The following is a 16,136-nucleotide window of genomic DNA, read 5'->3' as shown; positions in this document are numbered from 1 at the left end:
CATTCAAGCAACAGAATTTGGGCATCAGTGAGGCACGGAACACGACGTTATATTTTTACTGTCACATGTGAGAGAGAAGCTGTGGGGATGGGGGTGGGCCCCCCCTCCTGCGGGGTGGGGGGGGGGGGGCGGGGGGGACGGGACTTACCTAGAGAAAAAAGAAGGGCCCAGGCCTGGGTGCCAGTGTTGCACAGGAAATCATGTCATCATATCAGCAACATCCAATCGATGCTCTCGTATTGGTACTATTTATTTTATTCAGGAGATAACTCTGTGGTTATTTGGGGGATAACTATGGTAAAACCAGCTTCTACCATAAAGTCTTTGCCCAAATACCAGAGCATTGCCTGGACATCACTGGTGTGATGGGCCTTTCTCTTTCTTCAGGTAAGTCCCCCTGCCAGCCAGCTGATTGGTGGCTGGAGGGCAGAGCCTGGCAGCAGCCCCCCCCCGCTTCCATGGGGGGGGTCTGGCAACCCTAGATGGGGGTGGTGATAACAACGATGCCAGAATAATGTCTTGGGTCAACCTTGCCTTTGTCAGTCAGCTATGGCTCCCTACACAGCTCTGTTACTGTAACAGCCAGTTCTGTCTATGGGGTATATAGAAGTGAGACACAAGGAAACTCACCACTGAAATTGTTGTGGTCTATGGAAGGCTCCAAACCAGTGATGAGTGTATAGATATCAGGGTTATGGAGTTTCAAGCTCTCCAAAAAGGCAAGAGCTCCATTTTTTCCACGGGATTTCAAGAGATCCATCATGTGACCTGCAAGTAGATTGGGAAGAGAGGCTATGTGACATGGAGGTGGTGGGAAGCCCACTGGACAAGATCCCAAACATACAGATGTTGCCAAGAAGCCGTTCCTGATGGCACTATTGAAGGGGTTCGTTTAATATCCCTGCCTTGCTGACCTGTAAAATAGATGCCAGGGCAATGGACAGAGCTATGGTCCCGAAGCGGAGTACCCCAGATTGGACTATGGACTGTACACTGTGGCCAGGGCAGCCTGTGCGAGAGGAGCAGACCAAGCCAGATCTGGACCCAAGAAGACTTCTGCCCATGCAGCACTCTGTATCTGCACAAGCACCATGATGCAGACCAGAAGCCCAGGTCCCCATGAACACAGAACCAGCAGTGGACAAGACAGGAGCCAGATTTCTGGAAGAAGACAGATGTTCCTGCAAAGTAACCATGAAGGAATCGAGGAATCGCTTCTCCATCACACAGCACATTCCTTTCTCCCCCACAATTCATCCTCAAACAAAAACTGTAGCCTAGAAACAAAGGAAGCAACTAAGCTTTCCTGCCACCCATCCTGTGGACACTTAGGACAAGCACTGAGTCATTAAAGCAACTGCACCCTCCTCCCCCTTCCCCTTGTCTCACATCTGCCCCAAGAGGTGTCACTCCCTGCCGACCATCAACCCTAAATTGTCCGTCATTTCTTTTGTCGTATCCATCCTAGAGTACTATTCTTTTTGTCTACATTTCCTGGGAACCTGTGACCACCTGGCTATTGCCTCAGCGCTCTCTCTCTCTCTCTCTCTCTCTCTCTCTCTCTCTCTCTCTCTCAATCCCCTCCATCCCTGCTCAGTTTGGGACCATTCCACATGTGTTGCTGTCCAGTACACGACCCATTCCGTTTTCCCCTTTTGTCTTCATTTTTCGTTACAAGGTCTACTCATCAGACAGGTAACGTATCACCCACCAACAATACTCCTGCTCATGAGAAAGTCACTGTCTTTTCAACCCTAATTTTCTTAGTTCTGTATTGATTGTGTGTGCGCGCGCTAATTACAACTGTATGCTTGATAATTTTTAAGTAAAAAACCAATTATTACAGCAACCTGGTCTCCTTGTCTATTCACAGGCTCTGGAAATTCTGACTCTGGTATACAAGGTTATGTCCCTGCTGTATATGCCAATTGCCCTTTAATTCCATAATTCCACCAAGTTTATTATTAGCAACCCTGAGCCTGCTTTGGCAGGGAGGGTGGGGTATAAATGACATAAATAAATAATAAAACAAGGCAATTTGGCTAACACAGGCTGCTCAAACAGAAAATCATTGCTGGGGTCATGTTTCCTTCTTCAGGTAATAACCGCATTGGGCAGACCAACAATGCCCATTTTCTTTCTCAGAGAAGCTGTTACAGCAGGCTGCAGTGCACAATTTTCGTTGTTCAGTCACACAGTCGAGTCCGACTCTTCGTGACCCCATGGACCACATCATGCCAGGCCCTCCTGTCTTCTGTTGTCCTCCAGAGTTTGCTTAATTGCATGTTCGTTGCATCAATAACACTATCTCATCCTTTGCTGTCCCCTTCTTCTTTTACCTTCAGTCTTCTCCAGCATCAGGGTCTTCTCCAGTGAGTGCTCCCTTCTCATTTGGTGGCCATAGTATTTGAGCTTCAGTATCTGGCCTTCCAGGGAAAAGTCAGGGTTGATTTCTTTTAGGATTGAGTGATTTTTTAAAAAATAAATCTTTATTAATCAATTACTTACAATACAGCATGTTACAACCGACATTAAAAAAACCCCAAATTGAACAGTACAGTAAAAGACATTATATTATATTGTTGTTAAATCAAAAATTCCCACCTTCCTAGCCTGTAAATATAATTATTTTACTCTCTGTGTGAATTGGTTAGGCTTTTTAGTGTTTATTCAGCCTGTTTTATTGAATGTTCAAGTAAACTTGTCTATTCCACCTAGCTCACCTATTGTCTAACGTGCCTTAGAGGTGTAGCCATCTGTGATATGTTTGTTTCTGTGGGAGTAGATTATGTAATGTCAGGTATTCAAGTGCCGGAGCCCATATATGTACAAATTTAGAATAGGTTGGCGTAGAAGGATTATGTGTTCTACGAATGGAGTCTGTGATTGTGGCCATTATAAATTAGCCCCAAATCTTCTCTTGCCAGTCTGATTTTATGGGTGGAACAGGCGATTTCCAAACTGCCGCAATTGTCAATCTGGATGTTGCCAGTAGAATTGCTGTTAGTTCTTTGGTGGCCCCTGTGATTGTGTTACCCCATAAGTTAAGCAAAGCTACTTCTGGTGTGCACTGGATCGGTTGCTTTGTAATTGCGTTAATTTGTTTAACAACATTCACCCAGAATTGAAGAATCACTGGGCATTCCCACCAGCAATGTAAGTAAGTACCTGTTAGACCAAATCCTTTCCAACACAGCGATCTGTTAGATGAATTCATTTTGTGTAGTTGGAGAGGGGTTAGATACCATCTCGATATCAACTTAAAAAATTGGAGACGGATATTGTAAATTGAGGAGCAGTTTGCCGGTGAGGCCCATATGGTGTTCCACTGAGAGTCCTGCAAGTGAGTGTTTAGATCCTCCTCCCATCTGATTTGATGTTTTAATCGGTTGTTGGTGCTATCTACCTTTAAAATTACTTTATAGATTTTTGAAAGGGTACCTTTTGGTGAGTTGGGATAGTTCAGTATGATTTTTTTCCATATCTTTTAACTCTCTCTGAAAAACACCTGTTGCTGCTAGACTTTCTATCAGATTCTTCAGTTGTAGGTACTGATACCAAGGTGATGTCTGTACAATTATTTGATTGAAGTATGTTTTTTCTCAAATTTTCTCTTTGTGCACTAAGTCACATAGTCGACCCAGACCTGCGTTTGTTCATTTTTCCAATGCTTTAGGGGTCTTCCCCGTCAGGAACCAGTCTTGATATGTGTAAGTTGCCAGCTGCAAAAGGTCTATGGGAAGCAGTTTTTTTCCCTTTGATCCATAACTTGAAAACCCACCTTGATTACTGGGACTCGCTTCAGCCGTCTCTTTCAGACAGACTTCATCTGATAAAGAGCTTCGCCATACCTAAATTTCTATTTATTTTTCGAGCTATTCCGATTCATATAGCGGTAAAAGATTTAAATGAATGGCAAAACACGATGACACGATTTCTCTGGAGTGGAAAGAAATCAAGAATAAACTGTAATTTACTGCACAGATCAACCAGTTTGGGTGGTCTGGACTTTCCACATTACGCTCTTACCACCAAGCAACGATACTTGCACAAATAACCAAAATGTTGAGCAAAGGGTACACAAAACCCTGGATTTATACTAACCCATACAGCCTTCAGGAAGTATTCTGGATACCTTCGAAGAAAAGACCCAAAAATATTCGAGACAATATCTTTCTAGCCATAGGATTGAGTGATTTGATCTTCTTGCAGTACAAGGGACATCTATTCTTCAGCGCTCAGCCTTCTTTATGGCCCAACTCTCACAGCCATACATTACTACTGGGAATACCAGTGCTTGGACCATACAGACTTTTGTTGGCAGGGTGATGTCTCTACTTTCTATTATGCTGTCTAGGTTTGCCATCGCTTTCCTCCCAAGGAGCAGGCGTTTTTTAATTTCATGGCTGCAGTCACCATTTGAAGTGCTCTTGGAACCCAGGAATGTGAATTCTGTCACTGCTTCTATGACTTCCCCTTCTATTTGCCAAGAAGTGATGCGGCTGGATGCCATGATCTTAGTTTTTTTATGTTGAGTTTCAAGTCAACTTTTGCGTTTTTCTCTTTCACTTTTAACAAGAGGCTCTTTAGGTCCTCTTCACGTTCTGCCATTAGAGTGGTATCATCTGCATATCTGAGGTTGTTGATGTTTTTCCCGGCAATCTTAATTCCGGCATGTGATTCATCCAGGCCAGCATTTCACATGATGTACTCTGCATATAAATTAAATAAGCAGGGTGACAATATACATCCTCGTCATACTCCTTTTCCTATGCTAAACCAATCAGTTGTTCCATATCCAGTTCTAACTGTCGCTTCTTGACCCTTATACAGGTTTCTCAGGAGACATGTGAGGTGGTCTTTTTTGATGTTAGTTCTAGGAGGTGTTGTAGGTCTTCATAGAATCGGTCCACTTCAGCCTCTTCTGTGTCAGTGGTTGGGGCATAGACTTGGATTACTGTGCTGTTGAACGGTTTGCCTTGGATTCGGACCGAGATCATTCTGTCGTTTTTGAGATTGTATCCCATTACTGCCTTTCTCACTCGCTTGTTGACTATAAAGGCCACACCATTTTTTCTATGGGATTCTTGGACATAGTAGTAGCTATAACGGTCTTCTGAGTTAAATTCTCCCATTCCCATCCACTTTAGTTCACTGATTCCCAAGATGTCGATGTTCAGCCTTGCCATCTCATTTTTTATCACATCCAACTTATCTTGATTCATAGATCTTACATTTCAGGTTCCTATGCAGTAATGCTCTTTGCAGCATTGGACTTCCCTTTCACCATCAGACAGATCCAGAGTTCAGAGTCCTTCCGGCTTTGGCCCAGCCACTTCATTCTTTCTGGGGTTACTTGTACTTGCCCTCTGCTCTTCCCCAATAGCATATTGGACACCTTCCGACATGAGGGGCTCATCTTCCGGCATCATATCTTTTAGCCTTTTGTTACTGTCCATGGGGTTTTCTTGGCAAAGAGTGGGTTGCCATTTCCTTCTCCAGTGGATTGTGTTTTGTCTGAGTTCTCCATTGTGGCCTGTCCATCCTGGGTGGCCCTCCACGGCATAGCCCACAGCCTCATTGAACCACACAAGCCCCCTCGGCATGTCAAGGCAGCGATCCATGAGAGAGTGCAGTGCACAATATGCACAACAAAAGACAGACATGGATTATCTTGGCTGTCCAAGGCCCAGCCTTCGCCATGCATCCTTGTCTTTGCAGGAGTATGCAGCCTGTCCAGAAAGGCAAGGTTATGTGTGACCTCCATCTGAAACATCAGCAGACATATATACTAATTAATTCATCTTTCTGCACTCCTTTATTTGGCTCCAAAACATATCTTCCTATATGGTGTCCATATATTCCACCAATGAATGTAACTATCCAGATGTTTGTGTCAGTGACTAGCTTTCCCTTCCAGGATAGCACTGTTGCAGATAAGAGCAGCTGCAATTTTTGTACTAGGTAGAGGGTACTCTATCCTTCATATTCAACAGTGAAGAAGTGCCTATCCTGGCAAAGGAAGGCTAGTCTTGTCCCTAATCTTGTCCTTCCTACCTACTTGTAGAGGAGCTCTCAGGAAACTTGGGGTGCAGATGGGCTTACAGTGCAAATACAACTGGATTGGGCTGTACTACCTCCCTCCCCCATTTCTGCTAGAGGCAGAGGGGTAGGTTGCCAACTCCAGGCTGGTCCATTCCTGGAGGTTTGGGGGCAATACCTAGAGAGGGGGTGTGGGCACTCAGTGGGAATGTAACGCCAGAGTCCATCATCTGAAACTGCCATTTTCTTCAAGGGAATTAATCTCTGCAGGCTGCAGATCACTTGTAATTCCAGAGGAACCCAGACCTCCCCACCTGGATGTTTGTAACTCTAGGGATAGTAAGGCACATTCCATCCATCATGGAAGTGGGAAAGTGTGTCTTCTTGCATCCCAAAAAATAGTGCTGCAACCAGGCCACTTACCAGCTCTCATGGCACTGTTTGTGAACTGCGGGCTATGCAACACCTCTTCCTCGTCCAGTTGGCCCAGCACCTTGGCCTGTCGCAAATAAGGGGTCAGCCGGCTTGGACAAATACCACGCACAATTCTGTAGCGATGGCCTTCCACCATCTCCCACAAATGGTCCTCATCCATGTCACGGAGCTCTGTATCAACCAAGCTGGGGTCCTCAGTTCCTCCCCCTGCCATAATGGAAACCTGTGGGAGGAAGAAGACAGGTAGTTTGTTGGAGGACAGTAAATTAAGATGTACTTTATGAAGCTTTATAGACCTTCAAGTTACAGCGTGGCAGAGGCCAAATCCTAACCCAGAGAGAGTGGCATTGTACAGAATCATAGGACTGGAAAGATCCTTCAAAGTCATTTAGCTCCATCTTAAAGCAGGTATTAACCCAAACCAACGCTACAAATTAATCCCTACCATTATGAATAGTGAGAGAGCTTCTGGTGTCCTGGCACCACTGGTGGACCGCCTGATGGCACCTGGTATTTTTGGCCACTGTATGACAGAGTGTTGTACTGAAGGGGCCATTGGCCTGATCAAACATTGGCTTCTCTTATGTTCTTATGAATAGACCTATATAATCCATGTTATATTCCACAAGCACAGCAAAAACAACAATTTAAGTATTCAGAGTGGAATACAGCACTCAATCTTCCCCCCCCCTTGAACAGCAGATTTTTATCTCTCAAAATAGGCTTGAAATTTTGAAAATAATCCCTAGAGAAACTGCAGAAGGGCGTCTAGATGAGCTATCTAGTGGTGCGGCACTTTAGTATCCTCTCTTACTTGATCCTCCCCATGCAGAAACAACCAAGTATGCAAATATATACAAAGTTGTTTGAGTTTGTATACTTTGTACAGGCTAATTATATACAATTAAACAAATCTGCACATATTTCAGTGATCTTGTTTCTAACTTCTGTTGTCGTTTTTTAAATGCAGAAAACAAGCAGAGGTGTTCACAGTGCATCATAAACAGAACACCAGCAAACAAGCTAAAGATGCCTACAGAGCTCAAGGAATAGTTTATTAAAACCATCCTCATGCACCACATAAACCTAGGAGGTAATCTATATGAATGTATCTTTACATCTTAAATGTTAAAGGTAAAGGTTCCCTTGCTCGAAAGCCAGTCGAATCCGACTCTAGGGTTGCGGTGCTCATCTCCGTTTCAAAGCCGAAGAGCCAGCGCTGTCCGAAGACGTTTCCGTGGTCTTGTGGCCGGCGTGACTAAACACCAAGGCGCACGGAACGCTGTTACCTTCCCACCGAAATGGTCCCTATTTATCTACTTGCAATTTCTTGCTTTCAAACTGCTAGGTTGGCAGGAGCTGGAACTAGAGATGGGAGCTCACTCTGTCATGCGGCACCTGGGGCTCGAACTGCTGAACTACTGACCTTCCACAGCCTGCAGTTCAGCATCTTAACCACTTGAGCCACCGCAGCTCCTCTTAGATGTTAGCCACCTGTATAATCCTTCACATTTACAATATGTGTTTCTACCACGTTCAGAAGAAAGGCCTGGAGACTGATATGCGGCCTTGAATTTGCCTCTAGCTCATTTGCTCTGCACAAATCTACACTGCATCTTTCATGACACTTATAATTGTGATCAAATGTCACTTGTCTTCAGGGATGATGTCAGTTTTGTATTCTTTTAAGAGTAGCAAACTGCTGATGCTGAAAATAATTCTTTTTTGTATATCTTTTAATCTACATTTTTTAGCCTCTTTGAGCCCCTTTTTCTGGGGGAGGAGTCTTAGTAGAAACATTTTAATGCAAAATTAAATAAACAAACACATCTATAGTTAAGGAAGAAGAAGAAGAAGATATTGGATTTATACCCCACCCTTCACTTGGAGTCTCAGAGTGGCTTACAAATTCCTTTCCCTTCCCCTCCTCACAACAGATACCCTGTGAGGTAGGTGGGGCTGAGAGAGCTCTGACAGAAACTGCTCTTTTCAAGAACGCCTCTGACAGAACTATGGTTTGCCCAAGGTCACCCAGCAGCTACAAGTGGAGGAGTGGGGAATCAAACCCGGTTCTCCCAGATTAGAGTCCGTGCACTTAACTACTACACCAAACAATACCTATCTATCAAGTCTCTACAATACTCTGCTTTCAAAGAGTTTACAGCCATGGTTTTCTCCTCCCCCATTTTATCATCTCAACAAGCCTGTGAGGTAGGTTAGGCTGACTGGCCCAAAGGCATCTAAAAACTTTCATGGCTGGCCCACGTCTGCTCAATTCTAGTCCAATACACTGACCATTATACTATACTGAGCTTTCCAACAACATATAATCCTTCTATTTGTTGTTGTTCAGTTGCACAGTCGAGTCCGACTCTTTGCGACCCCATGGACCACATCACGCCAGGCCTTCCTGTCTTCCGCCGTCCTCTGAAGTTGGCTCAATTTCATGTTCGTTGCATCTATGACACTGTCTAACCATCTCATCCTTTGCCGTCCCCATCTTCTTTGACCTTCAATCTTTCCCAGCATCAGGGTCTTCTCCAGTGAGTGCTCCCTTCTCATTTGGTGGCCAAAGTATTTGAGCTTCAGTTTCATTATATGGCCTTCCAAGGAACAGTCAGGGTTGGTTACTTTTAGGATTGACTGATTTGATCTTCTTGCAGTCCAAGGGACTCTCAAGAGTCTTCTCCAGCACCATAGTTCAAAAGAATCTATTCTTCGGCACTCGGCCTTCCTTATAGTCCAACTCTCGCACATCTATATATATAAAAGAAAGTCCCCTCACTGTAAAATCAACACCCAGGCCAAACCGCTGGACCTAGAGACACCAAATTTGGGGAGAGCACTCCTACCGTGGTGTAGGTGCTTGCTAAGAAGGGATTTTTAGAAATTCGACCCCCCCCAAGGGGGTCGAAAGGGGAAAAATGTGCTCCCCCCACTGATTCCTATGTGGCTGGCAGGCAGCTGCCTCTCTGCACCCCCCACTCTCTGATTGGTCAGCTGCAGAGCTCAGTGTTCTGAGGTAAAACAACAACAACAGTTACAGGGGACTACAGAGAGCTAATGATAGTTGAGGAAATCAGGTGTGGCCAAGAACCACCTGTGAGGTGAAGCAAAGCTGCTGGCCCAGCCTCTCTGATGGCTTCCAACACACTCCCCCCACCTCCTACACCTGACAGGCAGTTGTCTGTCAGGTGCAGCCCCACCTCTACAGTGGCTTCTAATACTCCTCCCCCCCTCCTACACTGGACAGGGAGCTGCCTGTCAGGTGTAGGAGAGGAAGTGGGCTGGCTTCCAACACACTCCCCTCACCTCCTACACCTACCAGGCGGTTGTCTGTCAGGTGCAGCCCCACCTCCACAGTAGCTTCTAATCCCCCTCCCCCTCCTACACTGGACAGGCAGCTGCCTGACAGGTATAGGAAAGGAGGTGGGATGCTTACAGCTGCCGGGGAGGTTAGCTCAGCAGGATTGCCTTATCACTGCTGCTGGCCTAGGCTCCCCGATGCCTTTAAATACAATCCCCCCACACACCAGACAGGCTGGTGTCTGTCAGGTGTAGGAGCACGGCCAGAGTATGAATGTTTATGGGGAGATAGTAAAGGACATTTCTAGGAGCCATTTCGATGCGTGCCTCCCTCATGAACCTGAAGAAATGTCCACCACATCACTACTCCCTCATACCAACTCTCCCTCTCACCTCTTACTGCCCCCAGGAAAGCTCCTGGCAAATGTCGAGCCAGATACCCCAACACTACAAGGAGGAGGCAACTTAGGAATGCGGCAAAGACATTTGCGCATAGTACTCCTTCAGTGCACTCAGCTGCACAGGCCAAGTACCAGCAAGATCACCCTGAGGTGCTCAGAACAACACAGTCTCCATATGAACAAAACAATCCAGGAACACAAGTAGAGAGGCCATCACTTTCATGGAAGGTAGCAGGAGTTGACTTAACAGACGACTGCTTCTTCAATGGACAGTTCTATGTGGCCTGCTCCAGAGTGGGCTCATCAAGCAGCCTGGTGATCCTAGCACTTGAGGGCAGAACCACCAATGTGGTCTAGAGAGAGGTCCTTCAGTAGAGAGGGAAAAAAAGTACGTATGTCTCACTTAATTTCTTACACTACAGTCTTCTCTGTTAGAATTTCTACAAGAAATGTCACATCTCAAATTTCACATCATCAGTATTATAACTGGATTTACGGAACTTAAATACCATAGCGAAGCATGGGTAGCAGGCTAGTAGTGACATAAATCCCTCCCCCATACATCCGGAGGCAATGACCCTAAAGGTAGATCAAGGCAATATTTTCGTATTTGGATTTTTCACCTCATTTTCCTTTTCAGGGGAAACCCAAAGCAGCGTACAACCTCATTCTCCCCTCTCCTATTTTGTCCTCGCAACAGCAACCTTATGAGGTAGGCTTGCCAACTCCAGCTTGGGAAATTCTGGGAATCTGATGGCAGTGTCTGGGGAGGGAGGACTCTGAGGGAGGGAAGGCAGCTTAGCAGAGATGCGATGCCATACACTCTTCCCTCTGAAATGGTCTCTTCCTCCAAGGGAACTGATCTCTGTACTCTGGAGCTCATGGGTAATTCTGAGAGAACTCCAAGCCTACACAGTTCAGGATTAAAGAGAGCAACTGGCCCATAATCATCCAACAAATTCCATGTTTCCCAGAGAGCCTAGTCCACCACTCTAACACCAACACCACCACGCTGGAAGATTCTAATGCAGGGGTGAGAGCATTACCCTATCCAAACACAGCAGACAACACACACACACAAAAGGCATTTCTTCCTTCCTCTGCCTTGCTTCAACCAATCAGATTTGGTTTCCCAACCAGAAGGAAGTGGTAGAGAGCAACATCTCTGCTAAACTTGCCAAGCAAGGAAAGTACAGCTGGGCAAGGAGCCTTGCCAGCAGACACATCCCTCGCATGCCCACATCCCTCGCATGCCTTGACGTTCTTAGGTGGCTGGGGAAATGTAATATTGTGCAAGAAGACGAATAGAAATCTGTGCTGCCTGACAGGACAAAGTCTATACCCACACCTTGGCACAAATCTTAATCTGCCTTCCTGTACTAAGTAAAAGAAAACAAATAACAATCCGGTCTCCTCCCCCAATAGTTTCATCTACAATAACCTGTGTAGTCTATAATAACTAGATCTTTCACCCAGGGCCAGGGATTCAGAGGGAAGGAGGCAGGGTCAGACTGGGCAGCCAAAAATGGCCTTGGAAAGCCCCCATCACAACTAGGGTTGCCAACTATGGAGGAGGGCATTCTGGAATTACAGTTCAACTTCAGACTAGAGAGATCACTTCCCCTGGATAAAATGATTGCTTTGGAAGCTGGACTCTATGGCATCACACCCCTGCTTAACTCCCTCCCTCACCAAAGGCCACTCTCTCCCAGGCTCCACTACCATGCCCTCCTCATGGAGGGAGGGAGGCCTGGCTTGGCTGCTGCACTGCTGCGGGCCTGGGACAGCAGGCCAGGTAGGCAGGGTTGCCAGCCTCCAGGTGGGGCCTGGGGATCTCCCGCTTTTACAACTGATCCCCAGCTGACAGAGATCAGCTCCCCTGGAGAAAATGGCTGCTTTGGAGGGTGGACTCCATGGCATCATACCATGCTGAGGCCCCTCCCCTCCCCAAACCCCACCCTCTCCTGGATCCACCCCCAAAGTCCACTGGGACTTTTCCCGCTGGCTGCAATCGCTAATCTGCCCTTGGAGGGAGGTGAGGAGGGCATCATGCTTAATGCTTGGCTCCCAGGTTTGATTTAAATCTGGTGCCGGGGGAGCAAAAGCACTTGCCATTCGTGACTTTGCAGTCACACAGCATCTCAACTGAACTGGGCTCCTACCTGCGCAGAGCAGGCACAGCTTTGCACAGGTAGCAGCCCAGTTTAAACAAGATACTGCTAAGAGTGCAAAGTCTTACCGCAGTGAGTGCTTTTGACTCACATCAGGCCACAAACATGGGCAAGGAAATGCAGTAAGAGACACGAGGTGGTAGGATAGGATGGACATGGACTGTACCACATAACAGGTGGAGATCCTGGAGGATAACATTTTGGGATACTACCCCCCCTTTTTTTTAAATCTACAAATAGCAAAACAGTGCCACAAATGAAGCAAAAATTTTCTCTCTGTCAATTGTCTGTTTGCAGGGAGCTTTTTCTCTATGCAAAAGAACAAGTACAGCTAGAATCTGCCACCTGCAGTCTGATGCAGTAGCCTCCTCGCCAGCTCATTCTCTTCGATGTGCAAACACAGCAAAATAAAGTGCTTGATAAGATATACCAGTGATCAGGCCAGTTTTTCTTGCTGATCATGTGATATATAATTTAAGCCTAAATTATACCCCCCCCCAACAGCATGGCTGGAAGGGAGCAGTTGCTTAGAAGCCAGGATTTTGATTCTATGACTCTGGCTAATAGAGGACAATTGTAGTGGTGGGGGGGGGGCAAGGAGAAGTGGGAGCTGGGAATCAGGACACCACGTTTCTTTTCTCATTTGATAATTTATTCATACAAACAAATGGCATCAATGGATGCTACGTTTGCTACCACTTTATTGCTCATATGAAAACAAGAAGCCCCTCTTCCCAAGGAGCTTGAAATTCATAATCAAATTGAAGTGTGGAAGGCGGAGAGAAGAGATAAACAGTTAACAAGGAATAATTGGGAACAAATGCAATTGCACATACTTTGTTGGTTGCAGGTAGGAATGAAGACTGAAGACTGGATTTAAAAAGACTCAAGTAATGTTTCTATGAAAAAGTTTGAAATAAAACAAAGAAAAAAAGACACAAAGTGGAGGTTAAATTTGCAGAAAAGGTTGGAGACTAGAACTCCAGGATTCCCTAACTGTGAGATCAGGAACCTTGGTGAGAAAAAAATAAAAACATCAATTTCTGACCTTGCTTCACCCCCAACACCCTGAGCTCCTTTATCCTGGACAAAATGATGGAGACCTAAGATTTCTCTTACTAAAATAATAGCAGCCCCCCCCCCCTTCAGACCAATCTGCTGCCTTGAGCAAAAGATTTATGTGATCTGAAGAGAAACCAGGCAAAAGCCTGAAAGCAAAAGAAGACTTCCCGCTTGCTTGTCTTACCCGTCCCTGTTGATCAACAGCAGTGAATGTTGAGTGGATATTGATGCTGCATGTCTTGGAAGGAGACTGTGATTTCTGAAGAGTGCAGCTAAACAAGTTTTTCAGGAGGGCCAGCTCTCTCTCTCTCTCTCTCTGCACCAGGGAGATTTTAATGTACCCAACAGTAGTTCTTCCTCCTGGGAACTTTGCCAGGTCTAAAGACACATTAACCCAACAGAGGTGTCTGGCTCTGTTCCAGCACAGCAACGTATCATTAGTTACCTGGCAATTCAGACCTCCTTCAAGATACTGCCCCACAGCTGAAGTGTAGGAGCCTTGGGTTCAAATACACCTTCAGGCAGTCTTTGGGAAGTGAATGTCTTCCAAAGTCAGTTTCCCAGCTCTGAATGGAATGACAAAATATGGATACATTCATTCCCTCACAGTGTGTTGAATATCAATAACTGTCCTTATCTGTGGAAAATGTTAATCTGGTATGGAGCCAATGGTTACTGTTCGTCTACAACTGTTCAAATACCTACTCTGCCAAGAAATTTATTGAGTGACTTTGAGCCAGTCATTCTTTTTCAGCCTTATCTACCCCACAGGGCAGTGAGGATAAAGTGGGGGAGAACAGAACCATTTTTGTAAATCTGAGCTTCTGGGAGGAAGGGCACAAGAAGGGCACAATAGACATCAACTAATTAGAATGTTAGACATGATTACTAGGAAGTAACCAGCTATTTAAATCAATGGCAGTCACTCCTAAGTAAAGGCATTTAAGATTAGGGAATCAGGACTGGATGGGGCATTGGCCTGATCTTATAGTCTTATAAGTTTTGGTGCTATAGAAATCAGTAGCCCCTAATGCTAATCAAACTTGCAGTGCATTATGCAACAGAAAAGTGTCTATTAGCAACAATGCAAGCCCTCAGGTCTTATTTGGGCTAGGCTGGCAAGCTATAACCCTACCCTCTCAAATAGCAGTCTTTGCTTCTAGTCTTCTAATTTGTTCTAAGTTCTGATTAAGCCATGATAATAAAACGCTGTTAATTTTTTACTTCAGGCTCTGCAGAGAGAGCGAACAGACGGGCATTTCTCTCAGGTTACTAGAACACAATGTGATCACTTAGTTATGTTGACTGGCAGTAGGTTTGGGACAGAAAAAAGACAGATTGCTTTGTTGTGTCCTACCACAACATAGGGAGCTGCGGTGGCTCAAGTGGTTAAGATGCTGAACTGCAGGCTGTGGAAGGTCAGTTGTTCAGCAGTTCGAGACCCGGGTGCCACATGATGGAGTGAGCTCCTGTCTCTAGTTCCAGCTCCTGCCAACCTAGCAGTTCGAAAGCAAGAAATTGCAAGTAGATAAATACCCACTTCGGTGGGAAGGCGTTCCGTGCGCCTTGGTGTTTAGTCATGCCGGCCACATGACCACGGAAACGTCTTCGGACAGCGCTGGCTCTTCGGCTTTGAAATGGAGATGAGCACCGCAACCCTAGTCGGATTCGACTGGCTTTCGAGCAAGGGAACCTTTACCTTTACCACAACATACGGGTCTAGTTCAGGTGGGTTTGGAAAAACGAGGGCTAATAGGTACAAACATAAACCACACATGGAATATAAAGTGCCGTCAAAGTGAAGTGTGACTCTTAGAGAACGTTCTTTGCATGGCCATCTATAGACTGAGAAACTCATAACCATTTAAATGTTTTTCACAAATTAAAAATCCGATAGTCATACACATTGAAGTGCCTTTTTTCTCACATGTACACTAACAGAAAGGCTAAAAAAAGCACTTTCTGTGGCATGTGTGAATTTGGCCTGCTACACCTTCTTTCATCTGTGAGGTATGCTGATTTGACTCATCTCTCAGCCCCAGACAAGCTATTCCAATCTTTACAATTGCACCAAATAGCAGAGACATGGGGGTCACAGAGGTAACAAGGCCAGCCGAGGCCAGCCAGGTGATATCTTTAGGCAGCATCCCATGCACTATTTAGTCATGCTGCCTCATTCTTTTTGCATTGACAGTTTAGCTGTGCATTGGCCAAGCAACAGTAATCTGGACAATCTTAACCTTTACAATCACTGAGGCCAATTCACATGTTACAAAGATGCATTATAGAATTCCATGCTTCTCGCATGCCCATGGGCATAATTTGGATTGGGATCAACCACGCACAAGAAGAGGAAAAATTCCCCCCCCCCCCCCCCGTTGCCACTTTACTGACCTGAAATGGCCTTGGGGAGCCACTATTTGCCCTGCTGAGGATGGTGCAACCATGAGGTAATTTCAGGATGGGGAAAAAAGGAGACAGATGGTGCTGGAGGGGGGGTTCTTCTCTTTCTCCCAGTCAGCATTTGCTCTGTGTGTTCCTAGGAGGCATGAAACTCCTCTTAAGAATCAGCCCTTATAATTTTTTGTAAGGGAAAGAAAAAACAGGCAAAGCAGATGTCCAAGGGTGGAGGGCAGGATCAGGTTTAAACATTTTGCTTTGTTTAGATAGCGACTTTATTTTTGGCATTAGTTATTTAGTGGTATATGGTGCCCTGACC

The 16,136-nt window shown here is 45.5% G+C and overlaps 1 protein-coding gene across 1 annotated transcript in view; it reads right to left on the bottom strand.

Moving 5' to 3' along the window:
• Positions 1 to 13,663, bottom strand: part of CARD14 (caspase recruitment domain family member 14) — a 55,096-nt gene extending 41,433 nt beyond the window's left edge. The window contains exons 1-3 of the mRNA XM_015422475.1: positions 13,602 to 13,663; positions 6,466 to 6,700; positions 631 to 768 (exon numbers count right to left, since the gene is read on the bottom strand). Coding sequence (XP_015277961.1) covers positions 631 to 768; positions 6,466 to 6,691 — 364 coding nt within the window. The 5' untranslated portion in view covers positions 6,692 to 6,700; positions 13,602 to 13,663. The remainder of the gene's footprint in view (positions 1 to 630; positions 769 to 6,465; positions 6,701 to 13,601) is intronic.
• Positions 13,664 to 16,136: the final 2,473 nt, after the last annotated feature.

The sequence above is a fragment of the Gekko japonicus genome, unplaced genomic scaffold (assembly GCF_001447785.1).
Source record: "Gekko japonicus isolate JY-2015 unplaced genomic scaffold, Gekko_japonicus_V1.1 scaffold1222, whole genome shotgun sequence".
Classification (NCBI taxonomy): Eukaryota; Metazoa; Chordata; class Lepidosauria; order Squamata; family Gekkonidae; genus Gekko; species Gekko japonicus.
The sequence above is the reverse complement of the archived record's forward strand: the minus strand, read 5'-3'. Positions and strand labels throughout refer to the sequence as shown.